The sequence below is a fragment of the Squalius cephalus genome, assembly GCF_949319135.1.
Source record: "Squalius cephalus genome assembly, chromosome: 2".
Lineage (NCBI taxonomy): Eukaryota > Metazoa > Chordata > Actinopteri > Cypriniformes > Leuciscidae > Squalius > Squalius cephalus.
This window is the reverse complement of record NC_137123.1, coordinates 48,698,739-48,718,922: the sequence shown is the minus strand read 5'-3', so window position 1 is coordinate 48,718,922 and position 20,184 is coordinate 48,698,739. Positions and strand designations below refer to the sequence as shown.

The 20,184-nt window shown below is 35.8% G+C and overlaps 1 protein-coding gene across 1 annotated transcript in view; it reads right to left on the bottom strand.

Annotated features, from left to right (window-relative positions):
- chrna8 (cholinergic receptor, nicotinic, alpha 8) overlaps nt 1-20,184 on the bottom strand; it is a 116,707-nt gene that overhangs the window by 78,251 nt on the left and 18,272 nt on the right. The window contains exon 2 of the mRNA XM_079850503.1: nt 13,887-14,026. Coding sequence (XP_079706629.1) covers nt 13,887-14,026 — 140 coding nt within the window. The remainder of the gene's footprint in view (nt 1-13,886; nt 14,027-20,184) is intronic.

Sequence of the window (20,184 nt, the reverse complement as noted above, 5' to 3'; positions counted from 1 at the left end):
AGAAAAATGAGAAATACTGTAGTCCTCAGATACCATGTCTGTAATTTATATCAAAACATCTAGCGTTAATTTGATCTCAAACAGTTTCATTAAAAGTTATTACTCCACCACGTGCGTGACATCATAAACCAACGTGGTTGAATGACCACTTTGCGGCAATATGGTTTCGGGAAACAGTTGTGACTAGCTAGTTGATTTCTTCAACGATGCATCGAACTATGGTAGTGAAGCAGCGAGTTACATCATTGTACGGGAAACGCACCCCATGTCTGCTTTACTGCAACTGCTTTTGGATAATGCAAATGTCTAACACAATTCTGTGAATGAACACTTCAACAGTACTTAGAGGAAATGAGACACATGAAAACCTGCCTGTGGTAATGAGCAGTGACAGACTATTGTGATCGTATAGATAAGGAGGCGAGTGAGCGTTTTCGCTCTGTGAACCGATTAATTGAATCTTTCATATGGAAAAGCTGTGGAATGAACGCACATTGCAGATGACAGGAGATTATCCATAAGTCTGGAGGATCTTTAAATGGAGAATATAATAATGTGTTCCTTGATTTGATAAAAAGAGGATGTGACTAATAATATGCACTTGATATGAGGTGGAAGTGAACAATGGAGCGGAACTATGGAGAATCGGAGCTACTGTTCTAGGCCATATCCATCTACACCCTCTCTCTATCTCTCTCTTACTCTCTCACTCTCTGTAAACCCAGAGTATGTGAGTAAAGCGTGTATAATTTTTGCCTGGAGCGAGGAGCATTTTGGACATTTTTAGTGTTCTCGCTCATTCCAAGATTGTACCAATCATGAGCTTAACACGTTAGCGGCCCATAATACGATTAGAAGTCAGCAAGAATTCCCCATGTGTTAATGTCAGAGCAGTAGCCCAGTGGGCTGTGCACATGCTCTGATATCTTGCGCGATTGCACTTTTGTGTAGGTGACCCTGAAATCTTGTCCAGCTTAGGTCATTTCTTGATATCACCCTTTTATTCCCCCTTTTAATAAAGTAACAAAAGAAAAATATATATATTGAAAACTAAAGGTTTGGTCACATTAGCTGAATTTTAGTGAAATTTCACAGGCATAAAACGGTCCTTGTCAGACTGTTTTTGTAAAGGTAGAGTAACTGGAAGTGACTGACACCGGAAGCCTTGCACATAAAAATGCCCACGCCCACTTTTAGGTTAAATATATGGTGGATAGAGCTAACTCAAAGCGAGGTTTCTTTCACCATTGTTCAGTAAGCTAGCTTGGAGTGGGAAATGGAAAAATTGGAGTGGATGGTTTACAGAATGCTTTGGTCTTTCCATGAGTGCAGGTTCCCATGTAAAAGAGAGAGAGTGGTACTGGCTGTCTTGTGGTTTGAGGACAGCAGACGGTGAGTGAGAGAAGCCTGTACAGCATGGAGACTGGAGGACAGAAGGATGGAGGTCACAGAGAGGTTACTGTTTCTCTGGCCAGACGGTGAGTGTGAGAGTTTCCTACCCTCAACTAAACCTCCCCTCTGACACTGCTGTTTGTGTTTCCAGAATTCACTTTAGGTGTTTGCTGAACCATTATGAGGACATGTATACACATACTCAAGAGGTCAAATGTATTACATGGTGTTTGAGCTCCCCAAGACCTCTCTTAAAGGAATGTTTCAGGTTCAAAACAAGTCAATTGTATCATGTTGCATGTTGAGTACCATATAAAATGATCTCAATATGTCCCTTAGATTTATTGATTTATTGATTTATATTTTTTTGTAGATGATAAATGAAAGCTTTAGCGTAAGTTCTGTCAGGAAGACTCAATCGTTGCGTCACTTATTACCTTCACATCTAACCAATCATGTTCTAATACTTGCAGTAAAAGATTGGTACTTACACGTCTGAGTTCGCAGATGCTGACCCAAACAATTACCTCCACCCTCCCCGCCACCACCAGGATGGTCCCTTCCCCTCCATCTTCCCCACCACCACCAGGATGGTCCCTTCCCCTCCATCTTCCCCACCACCACCAGGATGGTCCCTTCCCATACCTCGCGGGGGGTCGGCTGCGCCCCTGCCTTCGTCTTCAGGCAGGAAATGCAGATTCCGCTACCCTCGGATTGCGCGCTACGGACAGGGCCTACGCCAAAGAACTTTATCAATATTTGCTTGCTGGGCTGTTAATAAATATATGCTATTGTTACATCATTTTATCTCCCGAGTCTTTCTGGTAGAACTGTTGTTAATTACAACGCAAGTAAACCGGGCCAGTGCTCCAGGAGATTTAAAAGCAGAAATGTGAACACTTACATAAATTATTCAGTAAAAAGCTGTTTATTATTTGAGCTGTACATTTGCCTAAAATTGTCATTTTTGAAGTGGGGACACTATTCTTACTTGATTCTGGTTATGAGTTACCGACTTCCGTTTGTAATGTAAACAGCTTATTTCTGATTTCCTATTTCTGGTGAGTGTATAATACAAATGATCGGCATTATATGGTCATGATATTAGGTAGTAATCAATTCACTCAGACTCATGCTAACATGTATGATGTTTAATTGTTGAAACTGTGTGTTTTATTGTTTATTGTTAAGTTTATTGCCTGACCCCATGCACTTTGATTGTTAGTGTCTTACCATAAAAATAATTTTCCTTTTTTTTTTTTTTTTTAAAAGATGAAGGACTAGTCAAAATATTTTTCTGTGGTTAACAATACAACCTTAAAATTGATTGTAGGGTACAATAGCTAATTAACTCAGTAGTTCCTTTGGTCAACCCTGTCTGGATTTAAACTCGATTCTAGAACATTAACTAGGCTTCCAAACTCCCATCAGCCAACATTAATTTCAAACTACTGTATTGTCTCCTAAAACTACAAGCTGTTTCCATTTAAGCCACTTCTGATACATTTGCGTAACGTTTTTATTGCACATGATCATAAAATTCTATGCCATGCTGTAATGTAATGGACACACTGCATTACGAATCAAAAAGAGGCCTTTTCAATGCCAAGAACTTTTCAGCTTTTGTTTCTCACAGTCCACCTATCCTCACACTCATAACCCTCCCGGCACTGTGGTGATGTAGAATGGTGTGGCAGCTGCCACCCCCAGCCCCCCTTAGCTGATTGAGAACAACTCATGCGTTCACGGTTTCACAGCATCCCAGTCATAGCTTATGGGCCTCTCGCCATCTGGGGCTGCGCAAGAGCTACGCCACGGCAGCCATGATTTAACACACAGGATAAACAGATATTTCACACAGTGAGATGGGTGAAGGAGATAGATTTCAGCCAGATGACGGGTCCTTTGGGACAGCGGATATGGGACAGTCAGGCATGCATACTTTTATTTTCTTTAATTTAAACAGAAAGTGGATAAAATATTAAAAGCAACATTCAAATTCAAAGAAAATTTGTCAAATAGTATTAGCAAAACTAAACAAACAGCTATTATTTTTACCATTCTTTTTGGTGCCTCTATTCATAGAAATTATGCACTTTAAATCTGATAATTGCTCAGCATATACATTTAATGGTCATAACTCAAACTATTTTGCAGGATAATCTGTTATGCAAACATGTTGCACTCATCTCCCAGGATGATAAAGCTAAATTGCATGCTGTTAAATTCAAGACTCTTGTAAATGCAAGGATGGTGTTCAGTGCCTTCAATGGCCTTACATATCAGCAGATTTAAACATCATTAATCCTTTAACGGAAAATCTAAAGCGCAGAATACAGTATGTATTTTTACTAACGTTGTACACAGTTTAGGGTTAATGCTGAGAAGAGCTGGATTAACTATATGGCCATTTGGGCCTCACTAAATCAAAGAGGCTATGATGCATGGCTGAATGCTGTAAATGTTTTCAAAAAGTGGGAGATGCAGCGCAATGGCCAAAGACTGAACTTAAATAGTTCTGAAGACAAAATGTACCCCATCTCCTAAATAAACCCTTGATATCAATCTATTGTTCTATTTCGAGGGAACATAAATGCTGCATCATTGCGTTGATGCTATGGAATTTGATTACAATGAAGAAGCTCTGATGAGCTTTGATGATGAAGAAGACTTTGTCTCTGCACTTTATGGTTCAGGTCAGGCCAAAGTGAATCAGATCATGGAGCTCGCAGATGGAGCTGTTAGAAGAGCCTGAGACAGGCCCAGCCCTTTCTCTTGCTCTCTCTACAGACTCTGAATGTCCCACTCTGGACTTGGAAGCTCTCTCTGCGATTTCTTCAGGTCTAGATGACGACCTGCCATCTGGGGAGTCTAGCTTCAAGGAGTAAGAGGGGGGTTACAAGTTGAGTGCGGCTGGTGAGCAGCCCTCGTATTCGAAATGTTATGAGTAGTTGCTTCAAGTCGTAACTCGAGCGGTGGCTAAACTGAACATCAAAACTGCCGAACGTCTCTCCTTGGGTTCTGAAAACTATAGAGAAAGGTTACAGAATTCAGTTCAGGTTTCGTCCTCTGCGTCTCAGTGGCATGCTCGGTGAAGCCAGAGAAGATTGTGTTGCTTACGCAGGAATTAAAGTGTCTCTTTGACAAAGGGGTCATGTAGAATGTTCCTCTCCCAGAGACTCGTCTTGTCACGATAGACTTAAAGGACGCATATTTCCACATAGAAATATTGCCTGTGCTCAGGATGCTCCTGAGGTTCGCTTTCGGGGGCGATGTTTACCAGTATCGGGTTCTTCCCTTTGGCCTAGCCTTGTCTCCTCGTACCTTCACCAAGTGCATAGGTGCAGCTCTGGCTCCCTTGTGACTCCAAGGCATCAGTTTACTAAATTGACATCAATGACTGGCTAATATTGGCTAAAGCCGGGTGCACACTGTGCGATTTTGGCCACGATTTGGCCGTCTGTTTGGCCATCAAATTTTACCTTCAACGTTTTTCTTTGTAGCCACCATTTCAATCCCGGATCTTGCCCATGGACTGGTCAAGACGATATTGCACCCTTGGCCAGATTATGTCCAGAGGGTGCCTTCATCATCATTTCATTCTGTTGTTCTCCAAGCCTTCTACCCTCCATTGTTTGAAACTCAGGAGCAGGAGAGGCTTAAATTTCGAGAGGCCTCGAAAAGGAACATCTCAGGGTTACGTATGTAACCCGATTCCCTGAGATGGGAACATGACGCTGCATCACATTGCCATTCTTCAAGTACAACTGCGTGGCTTCTTCAGACAAATGAACCTGGTGATGCGCTTGTGCAGGTGCTTTTTAAAGACTTAGTCACGCTGTATGCAGTGTCACCTGACTTTGTCCGTGGCCAATGGCATTGGCGCATATTACACATGATTCAGACACCAGCTCATGCTAAAGGCGTCCCCATAGCATCAATGCAGTGACACAGCATCTCGTTCCCATCTTAGGGAACGGGGTAAAAAATTTTACCCTGAGACATTTTCCATGTATTTTTTCATTTACTTTGTCCACCAAAGCGTTTTTTCACGCGGTTGGTGTGTTTTTCCAATTGTTTTCAATGGGAACACCGCATTTTTAAAACGCCAAGAGCGTAACGAGGCACTGAGCATCTTTTTCACCCTGAAGCGATGATCGTTTTGTGTTTTTTACCGGTCGCCGAGAGTTGAAGAATGTTCAACTTTGGGTAAAACGCAACGCTCATCACACCAACCAACAGTCACATTCTGCCTGTTCAACGTCAACAGATGACAACAACAAGCATAATAACGGAACAAAATAATTTAAAACAAAAGCCAAAGCAAATAATTTATAATCTATCGACATTTTTATATAGAATCAACACAGAAACAAACAATCTGTGAAATTAAATACTAGTAAAACTTTTGCGGATATTCCGTATTATAGCAAGCAAATCGTTTCACCTGAAAAAAACGCTACGCTGCCAAACTGCTCTCAAGCGCCCCCAGCTAGACGTTTTCTGCAGAGCGCCTAGCGTTTTCAGCTGGATAAAAACGCTTTGGTTGACACACAGCCTTATTCATTAATGGAAAAAAGAACTGTGATGTCCACACACTGAATTAACAGCTTCAAACAACTTTAATTGAACGTTTTGACAGTCAGGTCTTCATCAAGCACCATCAGGTGCGGACATCATGCTTTTTTTCATTATTGTTTTTTTTTCTTGTCCTGCACCTGAGCCCAATTAAGGTGTGTGGGATGTGCACATCTTTTTTGTACTTTTGATTCTCCACCTTATTCATTGCCCACATATTTATGATATATATATTTATGCAGTCAAGTGCAACAGCTACTGAGCCAAAAAGTTATCTTATTAATGTTTCATGTGGATCTTTTCATGCTCAGGGACTCCCGCTGTGATGAAACATCAACATATGTATCAGTCTGGCATATAAAAAGGAAAAGAAAAAAATGAAAAATGAAATTGTGCCTTTGAGAAAATAAACTTTTCACCTGGATTCACAAAACATAAAACAATAAAACATAAAATTCTTCTTAAATGTTTTTTCCTTCTTATTTGCGGCCAAAAAAACAAACAAAAAAACTTATGGTTATTTGTCTTAAATTGCTCAATTTAAGATATTTAATGAATTTATTGGGTTGTTTCAAATTAATTATTGTAAATTAATATACATATAATTGCAACTACTAGGGTTGAGCACTAGTACCACAAAGTGACAGGATCCATAATGTAAACAATGATTGGTCATAATAATGTGTGTGATTCAATTTGAAATCTACAAAAGCAAGTTAATTAGGGACCTTGTTTTTCATTTTTATATTACTTTCTCCTGTGTAATACCTGTTTTGTTGTCTCAAAATTAGAAGAAGAAAAAATGATAACCACTTAAGTTATGAAAACCCTAGTTTTAATATCCTTACAAATATAACAATAGGGATTTTCTTAAATTAAAGGGTTTAGTATTGTACTGAGTACTGGGACTTGGTTGCCTTCAGAAGTACAAATAAATTATTTAAATTATTAAGAGCCTGGTGAAAGGAAAACAACATCTGCTAAGGAGCAGAAAACAAACATTTTCATTAACAGCACAGTTCCCAAGTGAAGTGGTCTACTCGTAAGTCCAAGCGGGTCAAAGAGGGTGCCCTATAAAGGGTGTTAATTGTTAGGTTTGTATGGACTTTGCACTTTGAAGCAAAAAAACAAACAAAACAAAAACAAATCAGAAGGCTATTGATGTTTACAGTAAATGATCAAAATTAAAAAAAAGTCTACTTTTGGACATTTAAGCCACAAATAAAATATATACATTTAATTTCTATTAGATAAACCAAGTGACACATGCACACAAATTATGAAATCTAACTTAACATTTCTGCCCATATCTTTTAACCAACTGTTTTAAAGCTGCTTTTTAGAAGGGGGGCAGGGTTTCATATTATTTTGAAGTTTCCCCAGGCGCCGCCATTGGCTAGCGGACCCCCACCTGCTGTTAGCATCCCATTGACTCCCATTCATTTTGGCGTCACTTTGACAGTGCATAACTTTACATCTGAGGCGTTTAAAGACTCTATTTATTTCTAAAGAAACATGAAAATGTATAAAAGGCTCCATTACATTGTAGCTTCCGTTATGGCCCTGTAGATGCAATTTTTGTAAAAATAGGCTAACGATTGCGTCATAACCACGCGACTCTCTGTCGCACAGTAGAGAATTACCGTATGGACAGGAGGAGAAGCTCGCGCGCAATCGGGGGGACGTGGAGGCAAAGTGACAAAATAATTAATCAGAATACATAGCAAAAGTTTCTCCTGCTCCTAGCTCGTGGACACCTCTTACTCACACTCTCCGTCTCTGCAAGTTTCGGAAGGGAATGATTTAGATTTCTCTTGGCACAGCTACTAGAAGACAGACAGGTTGCTCACGTCACATCTACGTCGTCAAGCTCAGTTTGAGTCTGCGCAGTACGCTCGACCCCCAGGAAGTAAGAGCTTCTAATCGACTTCACTTGTCTCCGTTGAATCCAATGCGGTCGCTGTGTCCAGTTTATATACTGTCTATGCTTTTTAGTGGATATATAAAGTCATTTCCTCTCAGGGGTGTAAGTGTAGTTCATCACATTAACTATGGGCATGCTTCACAAAAGTTTGATATCCAGATAGTGTCCAAATACAATCAGAAAATGTATCGAGTCTTATTTTTAAATAAATCTATTGTTTTATAATTCTAACAAACTCATTTTTTGTAAGATATTTTGCTGCATAATATACTGTAATTTGGAGTCCATGTCCTTTGTAAACACAGAACACAATTACATCATAAATCATCTTTATGTGTGTAGAGACCATGTGTGTTCCACCACAGTAAGCTACCATCAAATACCATTTTTGAACCAGGACATTCCTGGGATATGGTAGAATGGAGGTATATGTACTTTGGTGGACCTACAGATAAGAGTTTGAAACATACTGGTAATAGGTGTGAATATTGTTTATTCAGGGATTTTATAGTAGACTGTTTTTTTAACAATTCGTGAGCTTAGAATTATAAGGTTCTATCTCCACTTTTGGTCGAAATTGAGTTTTTGACATAATCTGATCCATTAGGTGTTTATTAATGCCTGTGTGGTGTTATTTTTGTAAAAAAAAAATTTTTGTTAGTAGTTATTAATAAAATAAAAAGGTTCCATCTCACAAAACATAAACCGAGTTGGGATTATAAGGTTCTATCTCCAGTAGATTCAATATCCAATCAAAACCCTGAATGAACACGGACGGACCAATCAAAACCCACCTCTTAGCTCTGTAGCCTGGACACAGAGCTAAGGGCTGGACATTAGCCTGTACATTTGAAGCCGGCGAAAGATGGCATTTCCATCTTTCTATCTTTTTTTTATAACGAATCAATCGTTCTTTCTCTCTCTCTTACTAATCTATCTATCTATCTATCTATCTATCTATCTATCTATCTATCTATCTTGAAACTGTTTCTATCTATCTATATTTCTTTCTTTCTAATATATCTTTATTTCTAACTAATCCATCTTTCTTTCTTTCTTTCTCTCTTTCTTTCTAACTAATCTATCTTTCTAACTAATCTTTCTTTCTTTCTTTCTTTCTAACTAATCCTTCTTTCTTTCTAACTAATCTATCTTTCTTTCTAACTAATCCATCTGTCTTTCTTTCTTTCTAACTAATCCATCTTTCTATCTTTCTAACTAATCTATCTTTCTTTCTTTCTAATATATCTTTATTTCTAACTAATCCATCTTTCTTACTTTCTTTCTTTCTAACTAATCTATCTTTCTTTCTTTCTTTCTTTCTTTCTTTCTTTCTTTTTCTTTCTTTCTTTCTAACTAATCCATCTTTCTTTCTTTCTTTCTAATCTATCTTTCTTTCTTTCTAACTAATCCATCTTTCTTTCTAACTAATCTATCTTTCTTTCTTTCTAACTAATCCATCTTTCTTTCTTACTAATCTTTCTTTCTAACTAATCCATCTTTCTTTCTTTCTAACTAATCTATCTATCTTTCTTTCTTTCTAATCTATCTTTCTTTCTTTCTAACTAATCCATCTTTCTTTCTAACTAATCTTTCTTTCTAACTAATCTATCTTTCTTTCTTTCTAACTAATCCATCTTTCTTTCTAACTAATCTTTCTTTCTAACTAATCCATCTTTCTTTCTTTCTAACTAATCTTTCTTTCTTTCTTTCTTTCTTTCTTTCTTTCTTTCTTTTTTTCTTTCTTTCTTTCTACCTAATCCATCTTTCTTTCTTTCATTCTTTCTTTCTTTCTTTCTTTCTTTCTTTCTTTCTTTCTTTCTTTCTTTCTTTCTTTCTTTCTTTCTTTCTTTCTTTCTAACTAATCCATCTTTCTTTCTAACTAATCCATCTTTCTTTCTAACTAATCCATCTTTATTTCTTACTTTATTTCTTTCTAACTAATCCATCTTTCTTTCTTTCTTTCTTTCTTTCTTTTTTCTAACTAATCCATCTTTCTATCTTTCTAACTAATTTATCTTTCTTTCTTTCTAATATATCTTTATTTCTAACTAATCCATCTTTCTTTCTTTCTTTCTTTCTTTCTTTCTTTTCTTTCTAACTAATCCATCTTTCTTTCTAATCTATCTTTCTTTCTAACTAATCCATCTTTCTTTCTTTCTTTCTAATCTATCTTTCTTTCTTTCTTTCTAACTAATCCATCTTTCTTTCTTTCTTTCTTTCTAACTAATCCATCTTTCTTTCTTTCTAACTAATCTATCTTTCTTTCTTTCTAACTAATCCATCTTTCTTTCTAACTAATCTTTCTTTCTAACTAATCCATCTTTCTTTCTTTCTAACTAATCTATCTTTCTTTCTTTCTAATCTATCTTTCTTTCTTTCTAACTAATCCATCTTTCTTTCTAACTAATCTTTCTTTCTAACTAATCTATCTTTCTTTCTTTCTTTCTAACTAATCCATCTTTCTTTCTAACTAATCTTTCTTTCTAACTAATCCATCTTTCTTTCTTTCTAACTAATCTATCTTTCTTTCTTTCTTTCTTTCTTTCTTTCTTTCTTTTTTTCTTTCTTTCTTTCTACCTAATCCATCTTTCTTTCATTCTTTCTTTCTTTCTTTCTTTCTTTCTTTCTTTCTTTCTAACTAATCCATCTTTCTTTCTAACTAATCCATCTTTATTTCTTACTTTATTTCTTTCTAACTAATCCATCTTTCTTTCTTTCTTTCTTTCTTTTTTCTAACTAATCCATCTTTCTATCTTTCTAACTAATTTATCTTTCTTTCTTTCTAATATATCTTTATTTCTAACTAATCCATCTTTCTTTCTTTCTTTCTTTCTTTCTTTCTTTCTTTCTTTCTTTCTTTTCTTTCTAACTAATCCATCTTTCTTTCTAATCTATCTTTCTTTCTAACTAACCCATCTTTCTTTCTTTCTTTCTAATCTATCTTTCTTTCTTTCTTTCTAACTAATCCATCTTTCTTTCTTTCTTTCTTTCTAACTAATCCATCTTTCTTTCTTTCTAACTAATCTTTCTTTCTTTCTAACTAATCCATCTTTCTTTCTTTCTAACTAATCTATCTATCTTTCTTTCTTTCTTTCTTTCTAACTAATCCATCTTTCTTTCTTTCTTTCTTTCTAAATAACTAATCCATCTTTCTTTCTAAGTAATCCATCTTTATTTATTTATTTATTTATTTCTAACTAATCCATCTTTCTTTCTTTCTTTCTTTCTTTCTAACTAATCCATCTTTCTATCTTTCTAACTAATTTATCTTTTTTTCTTTCTAATATATCTTTATTTCTAACTAATCCATCTTTCTTTCTTTCTTTCTTTCTTTCTTTTTTTCTTTCTTTCTAACAATCCATCTTTCTTTCTAATCTATCTTTCTTTCTAACTAATCCATCTTTCTTTCTTTCTTTCTTTCTTTCTTTCTTTCTTTCTTTCTTTCTAACTAATCCATCTTTCTTTCTTTCTAACTAATCTTTCTTTCTTTCTAACTAATCCATCTTTCTTTCTTTCTAACTAATCTATCTTTCTTTCTTTCTAATCTATCTTTCTTTCTTTCTAACTAATCCATCTTTCTTTCTAACTAATCTTTCTTTCTAACTAATCTATCTTTCTTTCTTTCTTTCTAACTAATCCATCTTTCTTTCTAACTAATCTTTCTTTCTAACTAATCCATCTTTCTTTCTTTCTAACTAATCTATCTTTCTTTCTTTCTTTCTTTCTTTCTTTCTTTCTTTCTTTCTTTCTTTCTTTTTTTCTTTCTTTCTTTCTACCTAATCCATCTTTCTTTCTTTCATTCTTTCTTTCTTTCTTTCTTTCTAACTAATCCATCTTTCTTTCTAACTAATCCATCTTTATTTCTTACTTTATTTCTTTCTAACTAATCCATCTTTCTTTCTTTCTTTCTTTCTTTTTTCTAACTAATCCATCTTTCTATCTTTCTAACTAATTTATCTTTCTTTCTTTCTAATATATCTTTATTTCTAACTAATCCATCTTTCTTTCTTTCTTTCTTTCTTTCTTTCTTTCTTTCTTTCTTTCTTTTCTTTCTAACTAATCCATCTTTCTTTCTAATCTATCTTTCTTTCTAACTAACCCATCTTTCTTTCTTTCTTTCTAATCTATCTTTCTTTCTTTCTTTCTAACTAATCCATCTTTCTTTCTTTCTTTCTTTCTAACTAATCCATCTTTCTTTCTTTCTAACTAATCTTTCTTTCTTTCTAACTAATCCATCTTTCTTTCTTTCTAACTAATCTATCTATCTTTCTTTCTTTCTTTCTTTCTAACTAATCCATCTTTCTTTCTTTCTTTCTTTCTAAATAACTAATCCATCTTTCTTTCTAAGTAATCCATCTTTATTTATTTATTTATTTATTTCTAACTAATCCATCTTTCTTTCTTTCTTTCTTTCTTTCTAACTAATCCATCTTTCTATCTTTCTAACTAATTTATCTTTTTTTCTTTCTAATATATCTTTATTTCTAACTAATCCATCTTTCTTTCTTTCTTTCTTTCTTTCTTTTTTTCTTTCTTTCTAACAATCCATCTTTCTTTCTAATCTATCTTTCTTTCTAACTAATCCATCTTTCTTTCTTTCTTTCTTTCTTTCTTTCTTTCTTTCTTTCTTTCTAACTAATCCATCTTTCTTTCTTTCTAACTAATCTTTCTTTCTTTCTAACTAATCCATCTTTCTTTCTTTCTAACTAATCTATCTATCTATCTATCTATCTATCTATCTATCTATCTATCTATCTATCTATCTATCTATCTATCTATCTATCTATCTATCTTTCTTTCTTTCTACCTAATCCATCTTTCTTTCTTTCTACCTAATCCATCTTTCTTTCTTTGTTTCTGTCTAACTAATCTATCTTTCTTTCTAACTAATCCATCTTTATTTATTTATTTCTAACTAATCCATCTTTCTTTCTTTCTTTCTTTCTTTCTAACTAATTCATCTTTCTATCTTTCTAACTAATCTATCTTTCTCTCTAAATAATCCATCTTTAATTTTTTAAAATGTTTCAGTGCACAGAGGGGGTGGGGGTGGAAAGGGATGAAAACATAACTTTCATGATGTTACACAATATTTTGTATGTTTTAATCTACTAAATGAACCGTTTTTAATGTATGTAAGATGCTTCCTAAATGTTTTTACAGTACAGAGGAGTGGGGTGTAGTAATGTGAAGAAAACATTTTTTGTTTAGCTGTAATTTTTCCAGGTCCATGTTCTTTGAAAATAAAAATAACATTTTTTTCTTACAAACTTTCTTGGCTTTGATGTATACTATACTATTATATATTATATTTTATACTACAAGCTGTGTGCTTGTATTATAAATATATAAATTGATTAAAATCAATGGTTATATACATTTATTCTTTGAAATGGGGGGTTTTATTTGTAAAAGTGGAGATAGAACCTTATAATTCCAAACAGAATCAGAGCTCTCAGAATTATAAGGTTCTATCTCCATTTGGGCCATCTTAAAAAATCCCATTTCCAAATGTGCCAGGATTTTGATATTCTATCCTCAAAGTACCTGTAGGGTGATGGTCTTGTTGAGCTATAATAGTAGATTATACTACATAACAGTTTTGCCAGCTGGGATGTAAAAACTTTGATGCTCAATATCTCAGAACTACCCTAAACGGAGATAGAACCTTATAATTCTAAGCTCACGAATTGTCATTTGTTTGTTCTTCATAGATACATCCTTTACCCCATTTCAATTCAAGGCTTTTCAAGGACAGTCTTACACTTTTTAATTTGATTTTGATGCCGAAACCTAGCACAGTGACCTTCATCGTACTCCATGTACAGTCTTATCAATCAAACTGAAATCAACGGATGCAGTAGTGAAGAGATTGATCCAACTGCAAATCACCACTTAAAACACTAGGAAGCGGAATATGCATGGTGTGATACAAACCAGCCTCATGAAAGAAAAATCACATAAAAGAGAAGCAGACGCAGAAACTCACCACGTCTATGATCTGAAGCAGCGTGAGTCCCAGCTCCACCACTATGGGTGAAGAATCATTGAGCACAGGCCTTTCCAGTCTGTTATAGTTGTTCATCAATTCCTTATACAACTTTCGCTGATATTCCCCTTGTAACGACTCTATAGAAAGAAAGAAAGAAAGAAAGAAAGAAAGAAAGAAAGAAAGAAAGAAAGAAAGAAAGAAAGAAAGAAAGAAAGAAAGAAAGAAAGAAAGAAAGAAAGAAAGAAATATCTCATCAAGAGTGAATGCACAAGAGATAGTTTGGAGTTAAATTTTTAATTGATCTTTAGATTTTATTTCCACAGGCTCTGATAGGCAACTCAGTAACACAGACACTAATTCCCTCAGGGACATTGCAGTTGTCCTGTAAATAAAAAACACATGGAGGGGGACAGTCTGAGAGAAGACTGCAGCAAATCAGCAGTATAAAATATCCACACTCCTTCACAAAGATGGACTAAAGTCCCCTGATGTGTACAAATGGGATTTGCTCAAATGTAAAAACACGATGAGATGGAGAGATGAAACGGAAAATTTCAAGAAACTAATGTATGACATAATATTAGCAGTCCAGGATAATTCAATGTGGATAATTGAATTTTCTTGGAACATCTGTGATGATGTCTATGTTTAGATTCAGTATGGTTACGCTGTTATATAAGCAGAACTTCCTTCATAAATCAAAGGAACCCATTCATATTGTAAGAGGCATCATTCACACTCTCCTGACTCACAATGCATATGAGGAAATTAAAAGGAGCGTATGTTCTGTGGATCAGATTGTAGCTGAGACAGAGAGAGACTATATGCAGCTCACATAAAATCTGTTTAGCATCAAGTGTTAAACACGCCAACCAACAAGAATGCTTTGTCTTTAATCTCTGGGTAGACCTAAAATATAACTGTTGTTATTAAAAATGTATTCATTTTCTTTATTAATTAAATAGAAACAAATGTGTCTTATTTTGTCCAAAAAGATAATGTTAAATCAGTGGCTTGTTCATTTAAGAAAATGTAGTATTTAAAACGGCTCTTATCAATTAGAAGCCTTTAGTTGTTATAGTTTTTATTACTTTTTAATGTTTTTTTTAACTGATCCTCTCTAAACGCTGGCCTTAATTACAATACATGTGGCATATTTGCAAAGTAATGTCAATGCTTACTTAATGTTTAATTTCAATGTGCACAGTAAGTTTATTGCTGACTACTACTATACTTCATCACAAATGTTATTGGAATTCAAACTGAAAGCTACCTAAAAGCTAAACTTTAAATAAATGAATAAACATGAAATAAGTTTTTTAAATAATCTAGAATTAAATAATTAAATTATGCAGTGAACAAAAAATCTCATGATTTGCTGTCACAAAGGTCAGAATGTCAGTAATGAGTAAAGTTCTAATCTTCAAGGAATGTGCTTTTTTAATAAACCAAGTATTTGCATTATCAGTAAATAGCAGCAATAACTGGCTTCTAGCAGGTAAAGAGACTTTTTTTCATAGGTAGACCACTTCTATTGTCTATTCAGGCAGGTTTAGCAGCCACAACTAAATGGGCAGAGAAGTTTAACAGATATTTTTAAGTTTAGTAGATATCTCCTACTTTAGGACACAATTTAATTTCATTAAGAGCGCACATGATCTTAATTACCACTATACCATATACCATTTAAAATTCTTGTGTTCTTTTGTTCTGGTATTTCTAACAGCTGATACGTGCAGGGGGCAGTTGTGGCCTAATGGTTAGAGAGACCTTGTAACCCAAAGGTTGTGGGTTCAATTCTCAATACCGGCAGGAAGCGACTAAGGTGCCTTTGAGCAAGGCAACCAGAAAGCTCCCTGGGCGCCGCAGTGAATGGCTGCCCGTTGCTCCGCTTGTGTGTTCACTACTCAAATTCCGTGTATTGGTTACCATACTTGGTCTTCATGTCACTTCAAAGAATGGGACTTCAATCTCTTGCTTTTTTTGTCTGAATCAACCCGTACAGAACAGTGATAGCTACTGGATACATGACATGCCAAGCAACAGGATACAGGCTGGGCTTGTAAACGCTCAGGCAAAAAAATCCTAATTGAAAGTTGCTTTGAAAGTTTCTAAAAGATTGTTTCGGCAATAGTGTCACGCACGCATACACACACACACACACACCAAACACAGCATGGAGCACTGACAATAAAGAAAGCAACAGAGGGTTTAACACTATGACAGTAAGGGATTACAGCCCATGACAAGAATGATTGACACTCTTAACAAGGTCCCTACAGAGAGGAAATGATAGATTCTCTTTTGTTCTCTTACATAATCAGAGTAATCTAAGCCATTTTTGCACTTGTTATTTCTGCAATTTACTATGATTTCGTCCAACTCTGATTTCGACTGACAAATATCACTGGAATCTTTCTCTACCATTTAAACTGGTACTTACTATAGGGTTAGGAATAGGGTTTGGTTTAGGGCTAGTTGTATATAATTATGCATAATTTATAGTTATTACTATAGTAACTACATGTAACATTTAACAATGACACTGTAAAATAAAGTGTTACCGAAAATGTATTATAGTTTAAATTTATATTAAATGAAATTAACTGAACTTTAGAGTGCTGTTTCACCGACTTGAGTAGGCCTAAAGTACATCTTTAAATGTAATTTCTACATTTTTACTTCTATTGTCTTTGAAATACGTTTAAAGCCCACTGCAGAATGTACTGACAAGCATGGTAAACTAACATACTGTACTTGTCTCTATTGAAACTTGTCTGTCATGTATTTAAAGTTATTTGTAGTTACACATTTGTATTAATGAGGTTGCAGTTTAGTACATGTAAAATATTTTATATTTAAAGCAACACTAAGGAACATTTTTTACCTTAAAATAATGTTTCCAAAATCGTATCAGTGGATCATCAAGTCGTAACAGGGTGAAAGACACTTCTGGATTGTCCCTATATCTGCTATAACCACATTATGCAAGTTTGCCGGGTCGGGTTTCTGTAGTTCGAATGAGACAAACATGTGAATGAAACTACAAATCTGACTTGCTTTACGCCAAGCGATACAATAGTCATTATTTAGTTTTTCTTCGTTTCTGATGTCGCAATACATCATACTTTCATGAAATCATGCAACATACTATACCTTGTCTGTGGACATCGTTCATTGGTGCTAGATAAACAGCGAGCGTGCGTGCTGCGGGCGGCAAAATTATAAACAGTAGGCTGCGGGCGGCGAAATTATTTACGACAGCGTAATGGACAATTCCGCTTCCAACCTGTAGGGCGACCGAAGAAGAAAAGTTCCTTAGTGTTGCTTTAAAGCTGCAGTCCATAGTTTTTCCGCTTTGTCGCCATCTCTGTTTGAAATCTGCAATTGCAGTTATTTGCGGAATTATAAACTTTACGTGGGTTGTGCCTCGGCATGGCACAGTGCGGATGAATCCAATGTTTTGAGGAGAATGTGCGGCTGTCAGTCACCGTGCCGGTGTGGATACTGTCATTCGCAATCAAAGATTCTACTTTTTGGAAGTATGACCAACATAAGAATTTTCACCGGAAAATGTCATCTGAACAATTAAGTAACATCCACTTTTGTTCTGACCAACTAAGGGAAAAAAAGCATTGCAGTAAATTGTGCTGATTAAAATTAAATTTGCTTATCATATCACATCAAACCGTGCAAATTATACTTTGTTCTCAAATTGTTAATGTTAACAACATCAGCATTGCGTGACTACATTTAATGCCCTTCCGATATTTATCCTTGTTTCCGCATGGGCCGGTTGCGGTCTCTTTTTTTTTTCTGTAGCCACTCCGAAGTCTTTTGCATTTTACAACGGGTGAATCTCCAGTTGACACCGGTGACAACCTTTCGTTTGAACCTTTCTGGATCCGCCATCAAACTGATAAGTTAATTATAATTATATCAAGTGCTGTGAGAAAAGGCTAAATCTCCACCTCCAACATCCTTACACGCAATATAGCCAACTAGCCGAGAAACCTTCTTTATGTGTAGGCTACAGATGTGACATAATGACGCAAAGACATGCTCAAATATCCCGTGGAAATCCACCAGTTTCACTAGAATTAAAACCATTATTACAAGCTTACTGTTTTGAATCGAGCTAAGGCAAGCACATAGTTTTGAACACTGGCTGAGTATGTACTTGCTTAAAAATTTATTTTGGATAATTTTTAACCCAGGAAAGTTATGGAATGCAGCTTTAAAAAAATCATTTGAAGCATGACAAAATATTATTGAAATATAATGATTTAAAGGTATAGTGGAGGTATTTTTTTCTTCCGGGTGGATCATCTAGACCAGGGGCACGTTCAAGTTCAAAACGGTGCGCAACGTTTTGCTACGGCTTCCGGGTTGAACGTCATGTTTTCTGGAAACGGCGTGCACCGGTGTGCAACGCGGTTTGAGATACGTTTTCTCTTGTTTGGTGGGTGTGTCAGAACTGCAGTCCAATCAGCAGCAACATGTATATAAAGCACACGATATTAAAGTGAACTCGCGCAATGGGTTCAAGGAAAGTAATTTACAAGTATTCGATGCAGCTCGGTATACGCAACAACTGAGGATATTAGAAGACATGTTTGTCGTAAGTTTTATTGTAAAAATATAGGATATCAACATAATGATGTAGTTGTTTATTTTTTAGCTTCATTGCAAGTGTATGACATTTGGTATAGAAATAAACAATGGTAATTAAGTGCTTTTCCTAAAAATGAGAAAGAAAATACAGGGTATTAAAACAGTATGAACTACAAATAAAGTCAGTATGTGAGGCTAAATAGATGTGTTTTAGTCTGAATTAGGTAGCCTAAGATGTGTGCTTCCATTTCAGTTTCCACAAATCCCTTCACTCGATTGGGATTTCTCTTTTGTTCTGGGCGGCAAGTGCAGTAACTGTAACATCGGGCATAATTTGTAGTATTAAACACATATTTATACCGACTTCATCAGGCTCAGAAAATTCTTCACAAAGAACACAAAGAATGGCCTTCTCAGCTGCCATAGTTGCAACTCTTGCGTCATCAGAACAGTGTGTTCAACGCATCAACGTTTCTGTTTAAAAAACGTTGCGCAACGTTTTGTCGGGGCTGAACGCAGCCCAGGGTTCACCAATCTCGGTCCTGGAGGGCCGCTGTCCTGCAGAGTTTAGCTCCAACCCCAATTAAACACACCTGAACCAGCTAATCAAGGTCTCACTTGGCATACTAGAAACTTTCAAACAGGTGTGTTGGAGCTGGTTGGAGCTAAACTCTGCAGGACAGCGGCCCTCCAGGACCGAGATTGGTGAACCCTGATCTAGACCAGGGGTTCTCAATCCTGGTCCTCGAGGGCCACTTTCCTGCAGAGTTTAGCTCCAACCCTAATCAAACACACCTGAACCAGTTAATTAAGCTCTTCAGGTTTACTAGAGAGCTAAAGGCAGGTGAGTTTGATCAAGGTTGGAGCTAAACTCCGCAGGAAAGTGGCCCTCGAGGACCAGGATTGAGAACCCCTGATCTAGACTATTGGTCCTACTAATTGTCAATCATTCTGGTGATATGTTTACGTAAGGCCGTTGTACGTGCTCGTCCCTTAGTTTTCGCTTTCTGCGCATGCACACTTTCAGGTGTTTATGTGTGGTGAGCTAGAGCTACGGTTTAAGCCATTCATTGAAGCTCGGCCTTTCACCGGGTCCTTTGAAAATGTCTGAGGGTCGCAAGAGAAAAAGTTTGTACGAAGTGAATGAGAAGAAGAGAAAAGCCTCGGAAGAGAGAAACAAGACCAGAGTGTTTTTGGGAGATTGTTTCACACGATGTCGTGCGCTGAAAACACAGGATGCTACATGCTACATGCCACATGCTATTTGGAGAAAAAGTGCAAATCTTCTTTTGGAAAGTAATCTTGTATGAGCGATGCCGACAGCAACTTGTAAACAGAGCGTGCACGAGGAGAACTCGCACACGTTTAATAGGCGTTCCCTCTCGGGAGCAGGTAGAGTGTTGCGCATGTGCATTTTTTCAAAAAGTAGAGGGGGCGGTTCTTATCTAAAATTCGGAAAGATCCTCCACTATACCTTTAAAATGTCCTTTGAAGTAAAACTTTAAATTTGATATTATTACAAAGTTAACTTTTTAGAAATGTACTTGAATGTATTCAGAAATAAAGTCATGAAAGTGTACTCACTAAGAGAATGGCCTTTTATTTTATTTTTTTTATTATTATCTGCAAGTGCAGTTTTTTTTTTTTTATAAACATTGAAGTACAAGCACACTTTTTTTCA